This window comes from Acinonyx jubatus, chromosome C1 (assembly GCF_027475565.1).
Source record: "Acinonyx jubatus isolate Ajub_Pintada_27869175 chromosome C1, VMU_Ajub_asm_v1.0, whole genome shotgun sequence".
Classification (NCBI taxonomy): Eukaryota; Metazoa; Chordata; class Mammalia; order Carnivora; family Felidae; genus Acinonyx; species Acinonyx jubatus.
This window is the reverse complement of record NC_069381.1, coordinates 191,907,118-191,926,586: the sequence shown is the minus strand read 5'-3', so window position 1 is coordinate 191,926,586 and position 19,469 is coordinate 191,907,118. Positions and strand designations below refer to the sequence as shown.

At 35.6% G+C, this 19,469-nt stretch overlaps 1 protein-coding gene across 12 annotated transcripts in view; it reads left to right on the top strand.

The window, feature by feature from the left end:
- KANSL1L (KAT8 regulatory NSL complex subunit 1 like) overlaps nt 1-19,469 on the top strand; it is a 131,710-nt gene that overhangs the window by 61,272 nt on the left and 50,969 nt on the right. For 9 of the 12 annotated variants that reach the window (XM_027051869.2, XM_027051861.2, XM_027051854.2 and 6 more), the window contains exon 6: nt 9,592-9,796. In XM_027051869.2, the coding sequence (XP_026907670.1) occupies nt 9,592-9,796 (205 nt within the window). Of the gene's footprint in view, nt 1-9,591; nt 9,797-12,362; nt 12,429-19,469 lie in introns of all 12 variants that reach the window. The other 3 variants (XM_053215750.1, XM_027051849.2, XM_027051844.2) reach the window with 3 other exon arrangements.

Genomic DNA, 19,469 nt, shown 5'->3' with positions numbered 1-19,469 from the left:
ATACTCAAATAATTGCATAATTTTAAACTCTGATCGGGTACTATGAGAAAATTCATTGTTAAGCATATACCTTTGGAATCAGACAAATCTGACTCAATCCCAACTCTGCCATTTGGTAGCATTGTGATCTTGGGCAACTTTCTAAGTCACAGTTCAAAAGAAAAAAGTCTGCTTCCTGGATTGTTGTGAGGATCAAATGAAATAACAAGTGTGACATTGTTTTGCTTTACTTTTTTTTTTTTTTTTTACTTGTTTATTGTCTATCTTTTTGGATGAGAAAATATAAGCTCCATAAAAGCAGGAGTTTTTTTAGTCTGAGTTATTAATTGCTATTTTCCTAGCATCTAGATCAGTGAGAGTCACATAATGGGCAGAATAGATGTTCATTGAGTGAATGAAATGTCTTTCAAGATTTCTTGCAGGTAATCAGCATTCCATAAAAAAATATTTTGTACTAGGGCACCTGGGTGGCTCTGTTTGTTAAGCATCTGACTTTGGCTCAGGTCGTGATCTCTTGGTCTATGAGTTCGAGCCCCGCATTGGGTTCTGTACTGACAGCTCAGAGCCTGGAGCCTGCTTTGGATTCTGTGTCTCCCTCTCTCTGCCCCTCCCTGCTCGCTCGCTCGCTCTCTCTCTCTCTCTCTCTCTCTCTCTCTCTGTCTCTCAAAAAAAAAAAAAAAAATTGTACTTATTTGTCTTTTCTCCCCCATTGTCAGATTGATGCTTTAGTTATTGCTCTCATGGTTATCTCCTGCAGTTCTGTTTCCTCTCATCTAACTTAACTCTGGACCAGAAAAGTAGATAACCAAAGTGGTAGAACTATTTATACTATAAGAGACATTTCTTAGTAGGAAAGAATGCCTCTCCTAACAGTAACAGGAGTGAACTTCTGTGAGGTTTTTTTGTTGTTTAAAAAGCTTTTGTGATTTCATCCATATTCTAGCTACTTGGGGTTGCCAAGTAAGTAATCTCATAAGTGAAGATTATTATTATTACTTCACTTATTTCTTCTAATAAGGCATACTTATTCCAGCTTTATATCACATTATATCATAATTTTTGTTTATAATTAGGTTAGAAGAAATTCAAGTTTTGAATTTTTAAATGTTGGCCACTATTCTGTTTATTAATTTTTAGTGGATCACATAGAGCTAGCTCAATGTTTGATATAATTTTTAAAAGACATTTCAGGTCATTTTTACAATATCCTACTGAACTTTCTCTCACAATATCTAAAGTAAATTCACTTGGTTAATTATTTTCCAGGCTACCTGTTTGCCCACTTGTTATTCATTGATTGCCAATCCACACCTCTTATTTAATGGCAGTATCTCCCAGAAGTTAGAATTGTTTTTTTTAGCTTTACTCATCTTGGCAACAGGGTCTAAGATGAGTCACCAGGAACTGAGAAAACTGAAAAGATTGAGTCTTCAAACAAATGAAGCATTACATTTTATCATCATCAGAGATAGTTATTAGTTTTTAGATCTCCTAATCGAAAATGAAGATAAAATGTAAATGGATCCTTGTTTACCCCATGGGGTATTATTATCTCTGAGAAAGTGAATTTCTATTTGAAGTAATGTCTAGATTTTTATTATTGTTATTGTTGCTTCTTTTTGCCTTAATGAGACCCAGAACATGATATGAAATTAAATTCCAATGAATCATTGCCATGCTATTTATTTCCACTAATGGTAATTATCTCATGAAATGCAACCATTCCTTCTAATTGGGTATCATAATTGAAAAACTGCAGTAAAACTGGCAAACTAATTACATAGAAAGTAATTCTTTTATACTTATAGTATCTTCAATAGTTACTTCTCACCAGAAAACCCTCTTAGCTGCATATTCTAGGCTGATATTTTCAACATAATTTTGGATTCATATGAGCAACACATTATCATATTAGCTGAATGTGTGACATCAATAAGGAAATAAAATTTCCCAGCTGTGTTTTTTAAGTAATGACAGTAGGAGTTATTTTCTTTTGTAAAAATTCTTCTTTTTACCTCCAAGTCTAAAACTTAATGTTATAGTAATGTTTAAATAGTGTTATAACTAGTGGATGGAATATCATGTATTTAAAAAATCATATGGTGACATGTTTAGTTTGGAATGTTACGTGGAAGAATCAGGATACCAAAACCATTGTATAGGAACATTTCATAGAAAAAAAGACTTGAAGGTTATAATTTTAATGAAAGCTGTATTTGTGTTTAGATGATGGGATTTTGAAATTCTTTTTCAACTTTTTTCTATTTCCAAATTTTCCTTTAAAATGAAAAATAGTAATTAGTAAAACAGAAAGTCTCCATTTCAAACTTTAAAACAAATTACATGTCAGAAAAACTGCTAAGAGATTATATTGAAGAATCTGAACCGTATCTCCCAAACTATATATTAGCTAGAGATGTTTGACAAACTTTAGGTCTCAATTCTCACAAAAATATAACCACCACATTGGTTTCATAGTCTCTTTGCTTAATGCTTTAAAAAGCACCACTTGAGAGGTGCCTGGGTGCTTTAGTTGGTTAAGCATCCGACTCTTTCAGCTCGCTGCCACTGCAGAGCCTGCTTGGGATTCTCTCTCTCCTGCTCTCTCTCTGCCCCTCCCCTGCTCACACCCTCATGCTCTCTCTTTCTCTGCCCCTCGCCTACTCTCTCTCTCTCAATAAATAAGTCAGAAAACCCCTTAAAACCAAAGTACTATTTGAGGGGCACCTGGCTGGCTCAGTCAGTAGGATATGGGATTCGTGATCTCAGGTTGTGAGTTTGGGCTCCATATTTAGACGTAGAGATTACTAAAAAAAAAAAAAAAAAAGTACGACTTGAAGTTGAGTCAGAGATAAAAATAGCAGATAGCACTATAATTGTCTCTTTTACTCTCTACCTTTTATTATGGACAAGTTTGACATATAGAAAGCATAGTAAAATGAAATCACATATTCCCCAGGTTTAAGAATTCCCAAGATTTTGGGGGACCTGGCTGGCTCAGTCAGTAGAGCATATGATTCTTGATCTTGGAGATGTGAGTTCAAGCCCCACATCAGGGATAGAGTTTACTTAAAAAAATTCCCAAGATTTTCCTGATTCATTTCAGCTATTTCCCTTCCTGACACATTGTTTTCTGTGAATTTTTAAAAATCAAATTGTATTGATTGTTATTTTAACTTATAAATACTAATGTGTATTTATTTCTTTAACCAACTCTTCTTTTTAACATACCCACCATGGTATTATCATCTGCTTATTATTTTTATATTATTAGCCATAATGTGCTGCTATCGTGAAATTTCTATTCATATTCAGATTTCCTTCAAAATTATCTTTTTATGGTTAATAAAATATGGTTTATGAATCAGGATTGAAACAAAATCCATATTACATTTGGTAATTATCTCCTAAGTCTCTTACTCTCAAGTAGCCATTTAAAAGTCTATTAGAATTCTCTAATACAAGGGCACCTGTCTGGCTCAGTTGGGAGAGCATGCAGCTCTTGATCTCGTGGTTATAAGTTCAAGCTCCACATTGGGTATAGAGATTACTTAAAAACAAAATCTTAAAGTGTGGGTGCCTGGGTGGCTCAGTCACTTAAGCGTCCGAGTTTGGCTCAGGTCATGATGTCACAGCTCGTGGGTTTGAGTCTTGTGTTGGGCTCTGTGCTGACAGCTAAGAGCCTTGAGCCTGCTTCAGATTCTGTCTCCTCTATCTGCCTCTCCCCTGCTCGCGCTGTCTCTCTCTCTCTCTGTCTCAAAAATAAATCCACATTAAAAAAAGATTTTTTTTAATCTTTAAAAAAAGTCCGTAATACAAAAAAAATGATTTCCAGATGATATTTTTGTTTAGAAAAACAGTACAAGCTCATTTTAGGAAAATTGGAAAATTCACAAAATATTGAAAAAGTGGAAATCATATTGCTCAGAGTGTATTTCTTTTCTGTCATTTTATACATTATTTTCATAGTTGAGCTCTATTAGAAGCACTTTTAGATGTTATTTTAACATTATATCTGAAGCTTTTTCTACTTAAAATATTTCCTTTCCATTTTAATGTCTGCATTAAGATATACTTTATTTCTTGAGAATAGGTATATATCTAATTAGAATGCTATTTTACATTGTACTTCAAAACATTTTCTTATTGCTAGAGTTGAAGAGACTTGTATTTTTTTTTTTTGAATTTTTTTCAATGTTTATTTATTTTGGGGACAGAGAGAGACAGAGCATGAACGGGGGAGGGGCAGAGAGAGGGAGACACAGAATCGGAAACAGGCTCCAGGCTCTGAGCCATCAGCCCAGAGCCTGATGCGGGGCTCGAACTCACGGACCGCGAGATTGTGACCTGGCTGAAGTCGGACGCTTAACCGACTGCGCCACCCAGGCGCCCCAGAAGAGACTTGTATTTTTGAGTAAGGGGTACAGTTCTTCTAATTAATACCTAGAGTAGGGGAAATGACCTGGCAAAAGGACAGTTTTCTCTGTACCAGATTAATGCCTGTTATCTTGATCTTGATTCATTGGTCACTTGAGAGAGGTGTTTTACTTTTGCTGCTTGGAAGACAAGTAATGCCCCTAGTGAACCATTTTAGTAAGTTTATGTAAGCCCTATTTTATGTAATTTATTTTAAATTGGTTAAAGCCATCCTGAATGTCATTGAGTTGAGTATATGATGCATTCATTTCTCCAAATACTATCAAGGGAAAACAAGACAGTAAATTCAACTATCAGCAGGATGTTGCTACGGTTAATACTACCACCAAGATAACACCCAAAATCTAATAGGTGTCCCTATATCTTTAGATTGTTTTATTTATTGTGAGATAAGTACATAATATTAGCAGGAAATGATTTTGGTAGTGACTTTTGGGCCTTTGGTTCCTGTAGTAATGGAAGTATAGGGATATACTGTTAAAATTGACTTTAAGTTTTCCATTTATACTCTGTACAAGCAAATTGAATGCAGTATATTATCCATAAATATATTAACTGCCAAGATTTTCTAGGATTTTAATAGAAAACCAGTGATTTCAGAAAGTCATTAAATAACTATTAGAGAAATTAGTGTTAATGTGAATTCACAACTTTCTAATTATTAGATAAAGCTCTCAGTCATTTGCACTTTCTAGATGAGAAGAAATTTTTTAGACTTGATTGATGCCTTTTTCTCTTTACAAATCAGAACATCTTATAGTTCTCATCAGCTTTTTCTTATAAATTTATGTTGGACATACTTGACTATAAGATAAAATAAGATGTGTCATATTTTACTACCAACAACTACCTTTTGTAAACCAAAGAGAGATTTAGAATAGAACTCAAGGCCATCTGAATATATATCTTTCTAATAAAAGCTCTCTCATAACCTTCTGTTTAGAACTTACTTTGGCTCTTAGGTTAAAGTGTTCAATGTCTACTCATTCACTAAGCTGATTATTTAGGTGTAGTGTGTGTTGTCCATGCACCATATATAAGCACAGAGCTGGAATGATAAATGTGTATTTCTCCATTCAGTGAGTGTTTATTGAGCATCTGCAGTATGCAAGGTACAATATCAGGAACTTCTGATACAAGGGTAACAAAGCAGACACACTCCCTGTACTACTTACAGTCTAGAAAGCAAGACAGTCATTAATCGGATAATCATACAAATGAATGCAAAATGATCACCATGAAAAATGCTGTGGTGGACAGGTGAACAGTGCTATCAGAGCTCAAAAGGGGATGACCTAGTCTTTGGAAAGAGCATAGCAGGATAAGATTTGTTTTCCCACAAGATTGGTATACAAGGGACTGAAGGGGGAAAAGTGTGGATGAGGGAGACCAGTTAGAAGCTATTGGAGTATTTCTGGACACAAGCTTGGATTAGGGAAGTGAGTGACGGTGGAAATGGAGAAAGGTGTAAACCCACCCTCACTGTTCTCCCTTCTCAATTATTTAATTCATTTTAAAGCCAAATTATGCTATCTGCCTAGAAAACAGAAAGGATCTATCCTTTGAGGGATTTTTTCTTATTTTTGAGAGAGGGAGAGAGCAAGTGTGCATGTGAGTGGGGGAAGGAGAGAGAGAGAGGGAGAGAGAGAGAGAGAGGGAGAGAGAGAGAGAGAGATAGAGAGAGAGAGAGGGGATCTGAAGAGGAGTCTGTGCTGACAAAAGAGAGCCTGATGTCGGGCCCAAACTCAGGAACTGTGAGATCATGGCCTGAGCTTAAGTCAGAGACTTAACTGACTGAGCCATCCAGGTGCCCCAAAGAGATTTTTATTATTCTCTGAGTCATAGCTTCCAGTTGGAAATCTACAGAAGTATAATTTATTGCCTCACCTGCTACTATCCCACTTATAAGTTTGTGATTTCAAAAGTTCAGTGATAATTGTATAGTAATACTTATTGATATTGTCTTGATAATTATAACATGACAGTACTTTATGGTGACCCATTGCATCCTTTGTTTCTGGAGTTCCCAGGGTGTACCTACAACTCAGTGTGAACATTAAGCCTTCTCTTACTGAAATGTTTTTTTCCCCTGTCCTGGGATTTTGCCTCCATGTCCTCCTCCTCCTCCCGATATTATAATAGCTCTCTCTCTTTTTTTTTTTTCCTAAGAATGTCACGTGATGATGATGTCTTATATTGGTTTATTAATGATATCTTTGTTTTAAATTCTTATGTAATGCTTAATTACTAGATATTATCTCCTGATAAAAAAGCTTTATGTTATAGAGTTACTTGAGCAGGGTTGTTGTCTTCCAAATTCCCTCATTTTTCTCTTGTTCTGGTTTTCATTGAGTTTAATTGATTGACTCTCTCTTTAAAGTAAAACACTGTGGAAAATAACTGAATTTATCAGTAATTTATAATAACCCTTTACAATAACCTCATTAATTATTTATAAAATTGGTTTATGTACCAAATGAGCTTTGGTGAGAATAATGTGTTTTACACATTAGTTATGAAATAAACAGATTTCACATCTCTGAATTTCAGTACATTTCCCCATTTATTTGGGAAGGATAATTTTTTTTTAATTTTAGAGAGCATGCAAGTGGGGAGAGGGGGAGAGGGAGAAGGAGAGGGAGGGAAGGAGGGAGGGAGAGAGAGAGAGTGAGGGAGAAAATCCTAAGCAGGACTCAATACCAGGACCCTAGGATCATGACTTGAGCCGAAATCAGGAGTTGGATGCTCAACAGACTGAGCCACCCAGGCACCCCGAGAAGAATACATTTTGATGACACTTTGCAAGGATGCTTAACAGAGAGTGTTGAAAGTCATTAAGGAAGAATTGTCTACAGCTAGGAACATACTTAATTTAAAAAAACAAAACTTTTTTCCCCTTGATGGTATTGTGTCAGTCACTTGAGAAATTTGAAAATACAACAACATTTAGTGAACAAGTGGCATGTTTTCTGTTTATCTTTAACCCAACCTGTAAACCTCTAGCCAGTTCAAAAGCTGTTTGCTGTCAGTCTATAAAGAGATTGTGGTTCCCTTCTTTAGGGCTAAGTCTCCTGTGGGTAGGGGAACTAAGGACTCATTAACAACTAAAGAATTGTAAATAGAGGGCCAGGTTAACAGTGCGTCAGGGTCCTGGAATAAAAGCTCTTAATATTCTGTAGATATTACAGAACCTGTCTCTTTTAAGGAACCAATATACCTATCTGCCTAAAGGTATTTCTAACTTGCCAGAAGAACCTCTTTTTGTGTTCTGCCTTCCTGGATCCTAGCATCCTGACTTGATGACTTCTTAAGTCAACCAGCTTCTGAAACCTGTCTTCTTCCTGACCTGACACTACTGTGCCAGCCCTGTGCCCAATTTGATATTCCTATCATCTATACCTTCTGCTCACCCTTGACATGATAGCCTGACTCCATGGCTGTTTCTCAAGAGAAGACTATGACTGACCGCTGATACACTTGTTACAGAAAATAACTTCAGGATATGAGATTGGACCTGTTAATTTGAGAGTAGTGTTATATCTTAAATCTTTCTCAGAAGATCTTTAGAATGCTTACAAACTGGGACTTAAGACATTTTTGACTAGGGCTCTCTGAAGACTAAAGTTAAGATTTTAAAAGTGAAATAGATAATTATTATCAGCTCTTTTCCCTAAACTGGTTTGGCCAGTAGTACATATTCAAGTATTTGTTGAATGTATGATAGTCCCCAAATTTCATATTTAATTCTTTTTGGTGTCACCAACAAAAGCCATTCAGGTTCCTTTATATCTGAGTTAATACCGTGTAAAGCAGTTTTGAATTACTTGCTTTTTATGTACAAGCTATTAATATTTTATAGCAGCCATAAAGATGATTGAAAACTAATGGTGCTACTATAGAAAAACAATATTTTATATTTACTGTTAAACACCAATTCTACTTAAACCAAATAGCATATTTAGAACTTACATGATGATTAGCAGTCCAACACACAACACATTCACTTGTTGATATTAGAATACTGGAGTGCCTGGCTAGCTCACTCTGTAGCACATGCGACTCTTGATCTTAGGATCATGAGTTCGAGCCCCACGATGGGTATAGAGATTACTTAAAAATAAAATCTTGGGGCACCTGGGTGGCTCAGTCGGTTGAGCGTCCGACTTCGGCTCAGGTCACGATCTCACAGTTCGTGGGTTCGAGCCCCGCATCAGGCTCTGTGCTGACCGCTTGCTCAGAACCTGAAGCCTGCTTCAGATTCTATGTCTCCTACTCTCTCTGCCCCTCCCTTGTTCACGCTTTGTCTCACTCTGTTTCTCAAAAATAAATGTAAAAAAATAAAATAAAATAAAATAAAATCTTAAAAAAAATAAAAAACTAAATTGACTAGCTTCTGTCTATATAAACAAGGTTGAAATTGGTATATTGTAGTGCCTGAAAAAATTATTTTATATATAATATACTGTATAAATGAAATTAAATTTGTGTGGCATTGAGCATTAACTTCCTCTTGCTATTCTGATTTTTAAAATATTTAAATATGTTTAAAAATTAATACGAAGCATAATGATGACATTAATATTGCTTATTTTTATGTGTAGCTTGTGTGATCTATTTCAGTTTATAGTTGTAGCTTCTATATCATCAGAAGTTTTAAAAAGTTCCTAAAACATAGTAGGATGCATGTTTGTTTCAGAATTCATGGAGATGGTATGTAGTGTTTATTTCAGAGCAACTAATGATTTTCAGTATGGGATTTTAGCCCTTTTCAGACTAATAATCTTATGTAATTTCACCCACATGCAAAAAACATATGATGTAAATAGTTACAACACTATGCAACATGCGCGAATTATTAATTTACAGTGAACATTTACGTTGCACCAGCGAACTCATGTCAGCATTTCTAACCTATGGGATTTTTGTTTTGCAGGAGGAAATAGAAGTAGAAATTATTTTCACAACTTGAATATGTAATTCCCCATTAATATCAATTCTTTTGCCAATTGTTACCACAAAATTGGCTAAAATTAATACTCTTTTGTCCTAATAGATCAAGGCAATTTACATTTAGTTTTCTTTGTCTTTTTTGTTTGTTTGTTTGTTTGTTTTGTTTTACTCCCTCCACTCCCCAATTACTTCATGGCATTTCAGTGCTTCAGAGAATTTAGATGAGCTCTCTTCCTCCAGTAGCTGGTTACTTAACCAGAAGCACAGTAAGAAAAGGAGAAAAGACAGGACAAGATTGAAATCTCCATCCTTGACTATCATGAGTACAGCAGCTCGAACAAGGCCACTTCAGAGTTTCCACAAACGAAAACTCTACCGATTGAGCCCTACTTTTTATTGGACTCCACAGGTAAGGCTGCCTATGGGGAAACATGAACAAAGATTTTATCATCAGTATATTTCACATACAAGAGGGTATGGATTGTACCTGGTTATTTAGAATAATTACATCTAGAAAGCTTTAAATATATAGCTTATAAATCACATAGGTATTGATAATATCTAAGTGGAATATCTAAGTGGATAATATCTAAGTGGAATTACTAAAAAAATTAGTAATTTTTTAACATAGCAGTGTATTCTGAAACTTCTCACATCTCCATTTTTTTAAATGCACTGTTAGGTTTAAACCAATTTGAAGGAATATTACATATCATGGTTATTTAAAAATTTTACTGGTAAGGGTAATAAAGAAAACACAAGTGTACTACGTATTTGTCCTTTGCTTAGTAAAGAAAAAAGTAAAGAAAATCTGTATAGCTGTCAGTTATTTTGTAGGAAATGGCATTGCTCTCCTTTTTAGGTTTGGTATTTGTTAATTCTTGTGAGCATGCCTTTTTCTTTTTCTGGAATATAAGCAATGCAAATTTATGTATCTGTGCTTATTCTTTTTATAATTAAAATGTACTTCATTAAAGCCATTCATTTTAAAAATCATATTTTTCACTTGTTCACAAAATGTTAAGTATGCATCTTTCAGTGCATATCTGAACAAACTGTGGTAAAGGGAAGATGAGTTACCTCTAGTTTTTGTTATATGACCTGCTTTTTTTCTATTACATTTTTAAATACTATGTCAAAGGAAAGAAATGATACTATCATTTAATATTGTTTCTGATTATTACTATATTAACTATTAAATATATTTAACTATTTTAAATATATTTGTATAAAAATCAAGATGCTTGTTTCATTAGAAACCAATTTTAAATTTGGTTTTATAGGCTCCAATTTTAAATAGAAATGTGCATTCTGACAAATTAGTTTTTATTAATATGTTGATTTTTACCATTTAAGTAGTTTAGATTTTATTACTATTTCCCAACTTGAAAATATTTTTTTAAAACATAGGTTTGTTTCAGAATTTTAAGAAATTCTATGTAATCAACAAAATAGGAAAATATTTTTATTTAAAGTTTTTATATACAAAATCATATTTTATTTTTAATTTTAAAGATGCTGTAAACAATAAGTAGTATTTTTGAAATTGATTTTGTAATTTCAGAATTATAAGTAGAATTGTCTAAAATATTGAGCATATGACTATGCCAAAATATTCTGACTGGAAGGAATTTGCTTGAGTAATTTTGGAGATTTGCTAGATGTTGCTGGAATACTTCATATACCTGACATTGTAAACATGGGCCTTTGTACAGCAAACAAATGAAGAAACAAGTGTCACATTATTGTTACTGGTAGACCATATACTTTATCATATTCCATTCACAATGCCAAGTATTTTCAATACATTATTATTTATTATTATCTCAAAATATAACCATGCAGTATTGTTAATCCCCTCTTTAGATAAAAAAGTTGAAGTGCAGAGAGATTAAGTAATTTACCCAAGGTCACACACCTAGTAAGCAATAAGTCTGATTCCAAAACCCATGTTCTTACCCAGTGTATCAATAATGCCAAAAATAGACCAAATCTTTTGTGCTTTTGAAATCAGTAAAGACACTATATTTGGGGATTGAGGGAAGGGGCTTATCTGGTTAGAAGTATTCAGAAATGCATCATAAAATATGGGTTTTGAAAGATAAACAGAATTTTGAAAAGTCATAGGAGAGGTAGAGAAAGAATTTTAATAGAAACAGAGATGAGAAAATGATGGAAAATAGAAAATGCCCCCACCCCTAATTTATCCTCCAAATTGCCAGGAAAATAGTTATTTGCCTTTCTAAACTTAATAAATATCCTTTCTCTCCGGAAGGCTTCCTTGACATCCCTGTAGTGGGATATTAATACAACAAATACGTTATGTTATGAAAATAGTCCATTTTTAATAATCATTTATTTTTCTGTCTTCTCATTACAAGTTCTTAGAGAATAGAGAGTATATATTTCTGACCCTACAGAGCTTTGAATAGTAACTGTCCCTATAACATATGCTCAATATATAATTGCTTAATTTTTTTGAGAGAGAGCAAGTGCGTGCACGAGAGAAAAAGGGCACACGAGCAAGAGCAGGGGAGGGGCAGAGGGAGTAGGAGCGAGAGAATCCCAGACAGTCTCTGTGCTGTAGCACAGAACCCAACACAGGGCTTGATCTCACGACCATGAGATCATGACCTGAGCCAAAATTAAGAGTCAGACGTTTAACCTGCAGAGCCACCCAGGTGCCCCTAAATAATTGTTTAATGTGTGAAAGAATTAATGTAATGGATGTAAGAGGTTATTTAAAAGGTAGTGAAGAATGAGAATGAGTGTGTGTATGTGTTTGTGTCCTCAATTTGCTTTGTGAAGGGGTCTTAGTATGTAATGTCCAATAGAATTTTCTAGTAATGATGGAAATGTTCTGTGAATACTTGTTCTGTCCAATATGGTAGAAACTGAATACATTTAGCACATGAAATGTGGCTAGTGCAACTGAGGGACTGAACTTTTAATTTTATCTATTTTGATTTAAATAGCCACATATGGATACTGGCTACCAAATTGGATATGACTGGTCTAGACTTGTACTTACCCTGACAGCAGTGAGTACAGATGGCCCTCATTCTTGTTCTCTAATACTATTCCCTACTGAGAGGAAACAGGGATCTTTGGAGAAATGGTCAATCTCCAGACACGGGGAACAGAAGGTGTAAGATGAGCCTGGAACATCTCAAAGTTACCAGAAGGCAAGGAAATATTACAAAAAAAAAAAAAAAAATGATGGGCATGTCAAAAGAACCCAGAAGCTAGTTTGAAGAGGCTGTGCTGCTGGCCAAATTTAGGGCTATTTGAGCATCAAAATAACTAAGGACAGTAGTGAACCATTGAAGAAATAGGAAACCATGAGTCCATACTACTGTTAGATCGATTGATAAAAAGGAGAAAGGAAGGACTTTTCTGTATAGTAGGTTGCTGATTAATAAATGTGGAGTGAGCCCAGGTAGAGAATTATTGCACTAATCATAGTAAAGACTGGGCAAGAGTCATCAATAGGTGGTCAAAACTAACATAGCCTACGAAAAGGATACAGTATCGCTATGGAGTATTTTGGCCAGGGATGCATCGCCTGAATATAATTATAAGGAAATATTAGACAAAGCCAAAATCAGCAACATGTTGTTAAGAAATTGTGAAAACTGGCCTGTATTCTTTTTTTTTTAACAATTTTTTTTAAGTTTATTTTTTTATTTTGAGAGAGAAAGAGAGCACAAGCAGGGAGGGGAAGAGAGAGAGGGAGAGAGAGAATCCCAAGCAGGCTCCACACTGTCAGTGTGGCTCCCGATGCAGAGCTTGAACTCATGAACCATGAGATCGCAACCTGAGCCGAGGTCAAGAGCCAGACGCTTAGCTGATTGAGCCACCCAGGTGCCCCAGCCAGCCTGTATTCTTTTTAAAAAGTCAATGTTGTGAAAGGCAAGAAAGACTAAGGGAATATTTTAGATTAAAAGAGAGTTTAAAGAGATATATGACAGTTAAATATTTGATCCAGTTTAGAATTATCTTGGGAGGGGGGAGAGAAGGGGGATTCTTGGGTATTAAGAAAACTGTACTGTTGTACTATGGTAGATTATATAAAAATATTGTATCACTGTATCAATATTAAATGTGGTAACTGTTTTGCCATTACGTAAGAAAATATCCTTATTTTAAGAAATGCACATTGAAATATTAAGGGATAAAGTGGCTAAGGCATCCATTTTATGTAATAAATTAACTCCTGCGCATGTAGAATGGTACTAGCCATGTAGCATCCTTGGCAGAGTTGAGAAAATAATTATTTAAATTATTTTTTATAGCACTTAACTCTCTAGCAGAGTACTGGCTGTAAAAAGCTTATATAAAGACAATGGAGAAGTAGGAGTCCTCTGCTACTACGTAGCATATAGTAATTGGCTGATCCTCACTTTCATTGCAACAACTACATGTATAAATTGCAGAGAAAAAAAATCATACTAGTAAAGACATTAGGAAGACTTCTGGTTTCAGCTCCAGCACATAAGGACCCTGGAAGTCATACTGCTACCCTTACAGTAAGAGAAAGGTGAACAAACTGAAAATCACTGCTTTTCCATGGTCCCATCAAAGAATTAAGGCTATGGGACAAATTGCCACCCTGAAATATGGAGAGAAAAGCAGCTTCAGAGAGCTACAGCCAAGATGTGCTCTCCTAGAGCAGAAGCCACAGTAACCATTAACTAAACTGTTAGGAACACTTACATGGTAACTTTGATGAATTATTTGAGGCTGAGTGTGGATTACCATGGGCTTTACTTCTACGACCCCACAAGGTTCTCATAATGAAGAGCTAAGAAGAATCCTTAGTGGTTTAAGTATGGAAAGGGAAGAGATAACTTTTATGAAATGAGTTCAGAGCATTGTAACACAGCTTTTTCTTCCAGTGGAAAGACTTCAGTAAAGTCTTACTTTGCCTGGGAGAAAAGCATTTTCCCACTGCTGCCCCCCTATAGAGGCAATGAGTGTAGAAAATAAGAAACACTTGTTTAAGTAGACCCACTAAAAGACGATTTAATTGTAAGAATATAGTACATTATGCTACTGTAGTAGGTGGGCTTCCTTTTGTTCTTTTTTCTTTAAAAAAATTTTTTTTAATGTTTTATTTATATTTGAGACTGAGAGGGACAGAGCATGAGCAGGGGAGGGGCAGAGAGAGGGAGACACAGAATCCAAAGCAGGCACCAGGCTCCGAGCTGTCATCACAGAGTCCAACGCGGGGTTGGAACCCACAAACCATGAGATCATGACCTGAGCCAAAGTTGGGTGCTTAACCGACTGAGTGACCCAAGCACCACCCCCCTTTTTTTTTAAAGTAGGCTCCATGCCCAACATGGGGCATGAACTCATGACCCTGATCAAGAGTCACAGGCTCTACTGACTGAGCCAGCCAGGCACCCCTTGTATGCTTTTTTTCCTCACACTTTACCACCATACCAACAAGTTTCTGGTACTATAACAGTAGGGTACAGCTGCAAAGCATAGACTTTCTCTGAGGAGGAGTGCTTAAGAAGTCAAAAATAAACAGGGAGACAAAGACACTAGAGGAATTTTGAGGCCTCTGGCACCTACAACTATATTAGCCATTAAACACCACCCACTCTTAGCCAGATTAACGTAATGCTTCACAGTAAAATTCTCTTTACATCAGAGCACCTGGCTGGCTCAGATGGAGGAGCATGCAGCTGTTGATCTCCAGGTTGTGAGTTCAAGCCCTATGTTGGGTATAGATTACTGAAAAAAAAAAGAAACCAAAAAACCACACATTCTGTTTACCTCCAGTCCTATTACCTGATACATCATATCCAGCTTTCAACAAAAATTACAAGGCATGCTAGGAAAAACACACTCTGACAAGACAAGGAAACCATCAGAACCAGGCTCACAGGGGTGCCAGGATGGCTCAGTCAGTTAAGCATCCGACTTGGGCTCAGGTCATGATCTCACAGTTTGTGAGTTCAAGCCCTGCATCAGGCTGTGTGCTGACAGCTTGGAGCCTGGAGCCTGCTTCACATTCTGTGTGTTCCTCTCTCTCTTCCCCACTCATGCTTCTCTCTCTCTCTCTCTCTCTCTCTCTCTCTCTCTCAAAAATAAACATCAAAAAAATTTTTTTAATATTAAAAAAAAAAAGAACCAGGCTCAAATATGACAAAGATATTGAAATTCTCTTAAATAAGTGTGATTAATACGTTAAAGTCTTTAATAGATTTAAGTAGAAAACAGGTAAGAATATATGGGTAATGTAAGCAGAGAGATGTAAACTTTTAAGAATCAAAAGTAAATGCTAGAAATCAAAAACACTGTAACCTAAATGAAGCATTCATTTCATGGCCTCATCTATAGACTGGACATGGCTGAGGAAAGAATCAGCAAGCTTGGGTAAGTCAAACTGAAGCTTTGCAAACTGAAATGCAAAGAGAAAAATGAATGCAAAAACAGAATAGCCCATTCAAGAACTTTGGGGTAATTTCAGAAGGTCTATCAGATATGTAGTTGGAACAAGGAAGAGAAAAAGAATGGAGCAAAAAAATATTTGGAGTAATAACAAATGAGAATTTTATAAAGTTAATGACGAGCACCAAACCATATATCCAGAAAACTCAAGCAGGAGAACATCAAGCAGGATAAATACCTAAAAAACAACAGAAGTAACAAAAAATAAAACACTTAGGTATAACATATTCAAACTGCAGAAGACCAAAGACAGAAAATCTTGAAGAAAGGCAGAGGAAAAACAAAAATAAAAACAAAGACTCTTACCTATAGAAGAACAAGTATAAGAATTGCAGCTGACTTCTCATCAGAAACCATGTAAGCAGAGAGTAGAATGAAATATTCAAAGTGTTGAAAGAAAAAAAAAAAACAACTAGTGGGCATAATTGTGTCTCCCCACAAAAAAACCTGTCCATGCCCTAACTCTTGGTATCTATGAATGTTATGGATTGATTTGTGTCCATCAGAATTTATATGTTGAAGTGCTAACCCCTAGTATTTCAGAATTTGAGCCTATTTGGAAAAAGGGTTGTTGTAGATATAATTAGTTAAGATGAGGTTATTGGGATGAGCCCTAATCCCATATGACTGATGTCTTTATAAAAAGGAAAATTCGGGGACACCAGGGTGGCTGAGTCAAAGTATGGAATCATCAAAGTATGGAATTTACAGTGTAGTTTCTTCTTGCTATTTATAGTAAAATATTAGAAGAAATGGATAAGTTGAGGAAGCAATTGTTAACCGAAAAGGAAGCAGAAATTGATAATTTGGAAAGTTTTCATTCTGTTGCCAAAACCAAACAAAAACCATGTACTCTGTCTTGGAGAGAATTCAGGGGGTGTGGCTGGACAGACTTTTCCTGAAGAGATTAGGCATAGGACCTACTCACAGGTCCAATCAACCATCTTAGCAGAAGTCAAAGAATAAAGATAAGGCTATCCATAAAAGACCTGGAGGGCACCCTCTTGTCTAATGACATGGATCATCTTGACAAAACAAGGTTTTTGAGAATTTTATATTAACAAAAACAGTATCAGCTTAGACTAAAAAGGGCACAGACTGGATGAAAGAAAGTTATTGGATCCCGAAAATTTTATAGGCAGGAAATAGGCAAGAGAGCTACCTACTCAGCTACAAATATGTACTACCCTAAAAAAAAAGAAAAAGAAAAAAAAATGGTGACTCATAGACCTGAAGGTGAGAGGAAAACATTAAAGCTAGAAAAAAACATAGGAAAATACCTTCCTGTCTTTCTTAGGACACAAACAACAATAAAAGAAAAAATTAATTTAGACTCTGTTAAAATTATTAACTTATTTATATAAAAGGTAGCATTAAGAAAGTCAAAGTATACACTGAAGAAAAAGATTTTTATCTTGAATATATATATATATATATATATATATACACACACATATATATGTATGCATTTTAAACTAATAAAACAAGAAAAAGACCAACAGTCCAATTAAAAATAGGCATAAACATTTGTACACTTTTTGAAAATGTTTGTTTATTTTGAGAAAGAGCAAGAGCATATGAGCAGTAGAGGGGCAGAAAGAGAGAGACTCCCAAGCAGGCTCTGCACTTGTGGGGCTCAAACCCACAAACTGCGAGATCATGACCTGAGCTGAAACCAAGAGTCCAGTGCTCAACCATTTGAGCCACCCAGGTGTCCCAGAGTTGTACACTTTAAAATGGTCAAAATCATAAATTTTATGTGTATTTTACCACAAGAACTTCTTTTAAGTAAAAAAGAAAGGCATAAGTTATGAACAGATCTTTCATAAAAGAGGATATCCAAATGGCCAATACACATATGAAAATGTTTTTAAAATCATTACTCATCAAGGGAATGCAATTAAAATTACAACAAGATACCACTACATATGCCTACCCTTCTAATAGCAAATCCACTTTTAGGAACTTTCCTCAGAGAAATGAATACTTATGTACACAAAAATACTTGTGTTAAGAATGATCATAACAGCTTTACTCATTAAAGCCCCAAACAGAAAGCAGTCTCAATGTCCCATCAGCAGAATTGTGGTGTATATACATATAGCAATAAAAAAGATGGACTACTGATACAAAAATATGTATCTCCCAGACATTATGTTGAGTGAAAGGGAAGAGTACACAGTCTCTGATAAATACAGACAAAACTTAACTGGTGGTAATATAAATTAGAATTGTGGTGACTTTTATATGGAGGATGGGAGTTGATCAGCAAAGGATGTAACCAAGGTTTCTGGGTGGTTGGAACTGCTTCATATGTTGATCGAAGTGGTGATGTGGTTACCAGGTATATACATATGTAAAATGTTATGTTAGGTATGTTCTTCATCATAGAAGTGGGCATGGGTCCCCTGCTACACCTTCAGAGTTACCCCATCCTTTTTTATTTTTATGATCTACTGTTACATAATAAACTATTCTAAAATTTAGTGATTTAAAACAATTATTTTTCATAATTCTGTGAATTGCCTGAATGGTTCTTTCAGTCTTGTCTAAGGTCTCATACAGTTGTAATAAGATGGTGATGAATCGGAATCATTTGGAGGCTTGAATGGACTGGTGATCTGGGCTTCTTTTTCTTTTTTATGTAGTCTCAGGCCTTTCCATGTGGACTTTCACATGGTTTCTTGAGCAGAGTAGTTTTACATGGTGGCTCAGCCTCTCCAAAATGCAAATATGAAAGCTGCCAGTTCTTCTTAAGACTTAGGCCTAGAACTAGGATAAAGCTTTTTTGTTCAATTTCTTAGGTAAAGCAAATCAGTGTGAGATTTAATATGGGAGGGACTATTCAAGGGCTAGAATACCAGGAGGGAGACATGGTTCATTGGAAGCCATCAGTGGAGGCTAACTACTATAGTTCATTTCTGGTTCCTATTTATTGACCTCTCATATGTAAAAATCACATAATCTTTTTCCTGAAGATCCCTGTGTCTCATCTTGTTACCTCATTAAGCTTGGGCTTAAAAGTCCTGAATTTTATCATATTAAATGATGGTCAGGTACCTGAATGGAGACTTTTTTTTTAGTTTTTCTATTTTATTTTCCTAGGTAAACTCCTAATGTGGGGCTCAAACTCATGACCTGGAGATCAAGAATCACATGCTCTATCGACTGAGCCCACCAGGCATCCCTGAAATGAGACTTTTTAGGTGTAGGTCCATCATGTGTGGTTCTTTGGGTATAGCTCAAGTATGGCTCCTCTGGATTAAAAGACTATTAACTTGTGAACTAATATTATTACTTGCTTTACACATTACCAACATACAATAGTGAGACAGGTGATAATCAGAATAGACAGTCTGCTCAGATGGGGAATGGGAGGAATAGAGCAGTTCTGAAATACAGAATTAGGCACATGTTACAGGTTTGTTGATGTGGGTCTGTTTCTCTGGAAGTGGTTCTTTGTGGCTGCTGTGTCTGCCCTCTGAGCTCTTGACTACATTCTCTGTCATTTTTTCTTTTCCATACAAAAGATCCCCTTTTGGGGGCTCCTGGGTGGCTCAGTTGGTTAAGCATCCAACTTTGGCTCAGGTCATGATCTTATGGTTCATGAGTTTGAG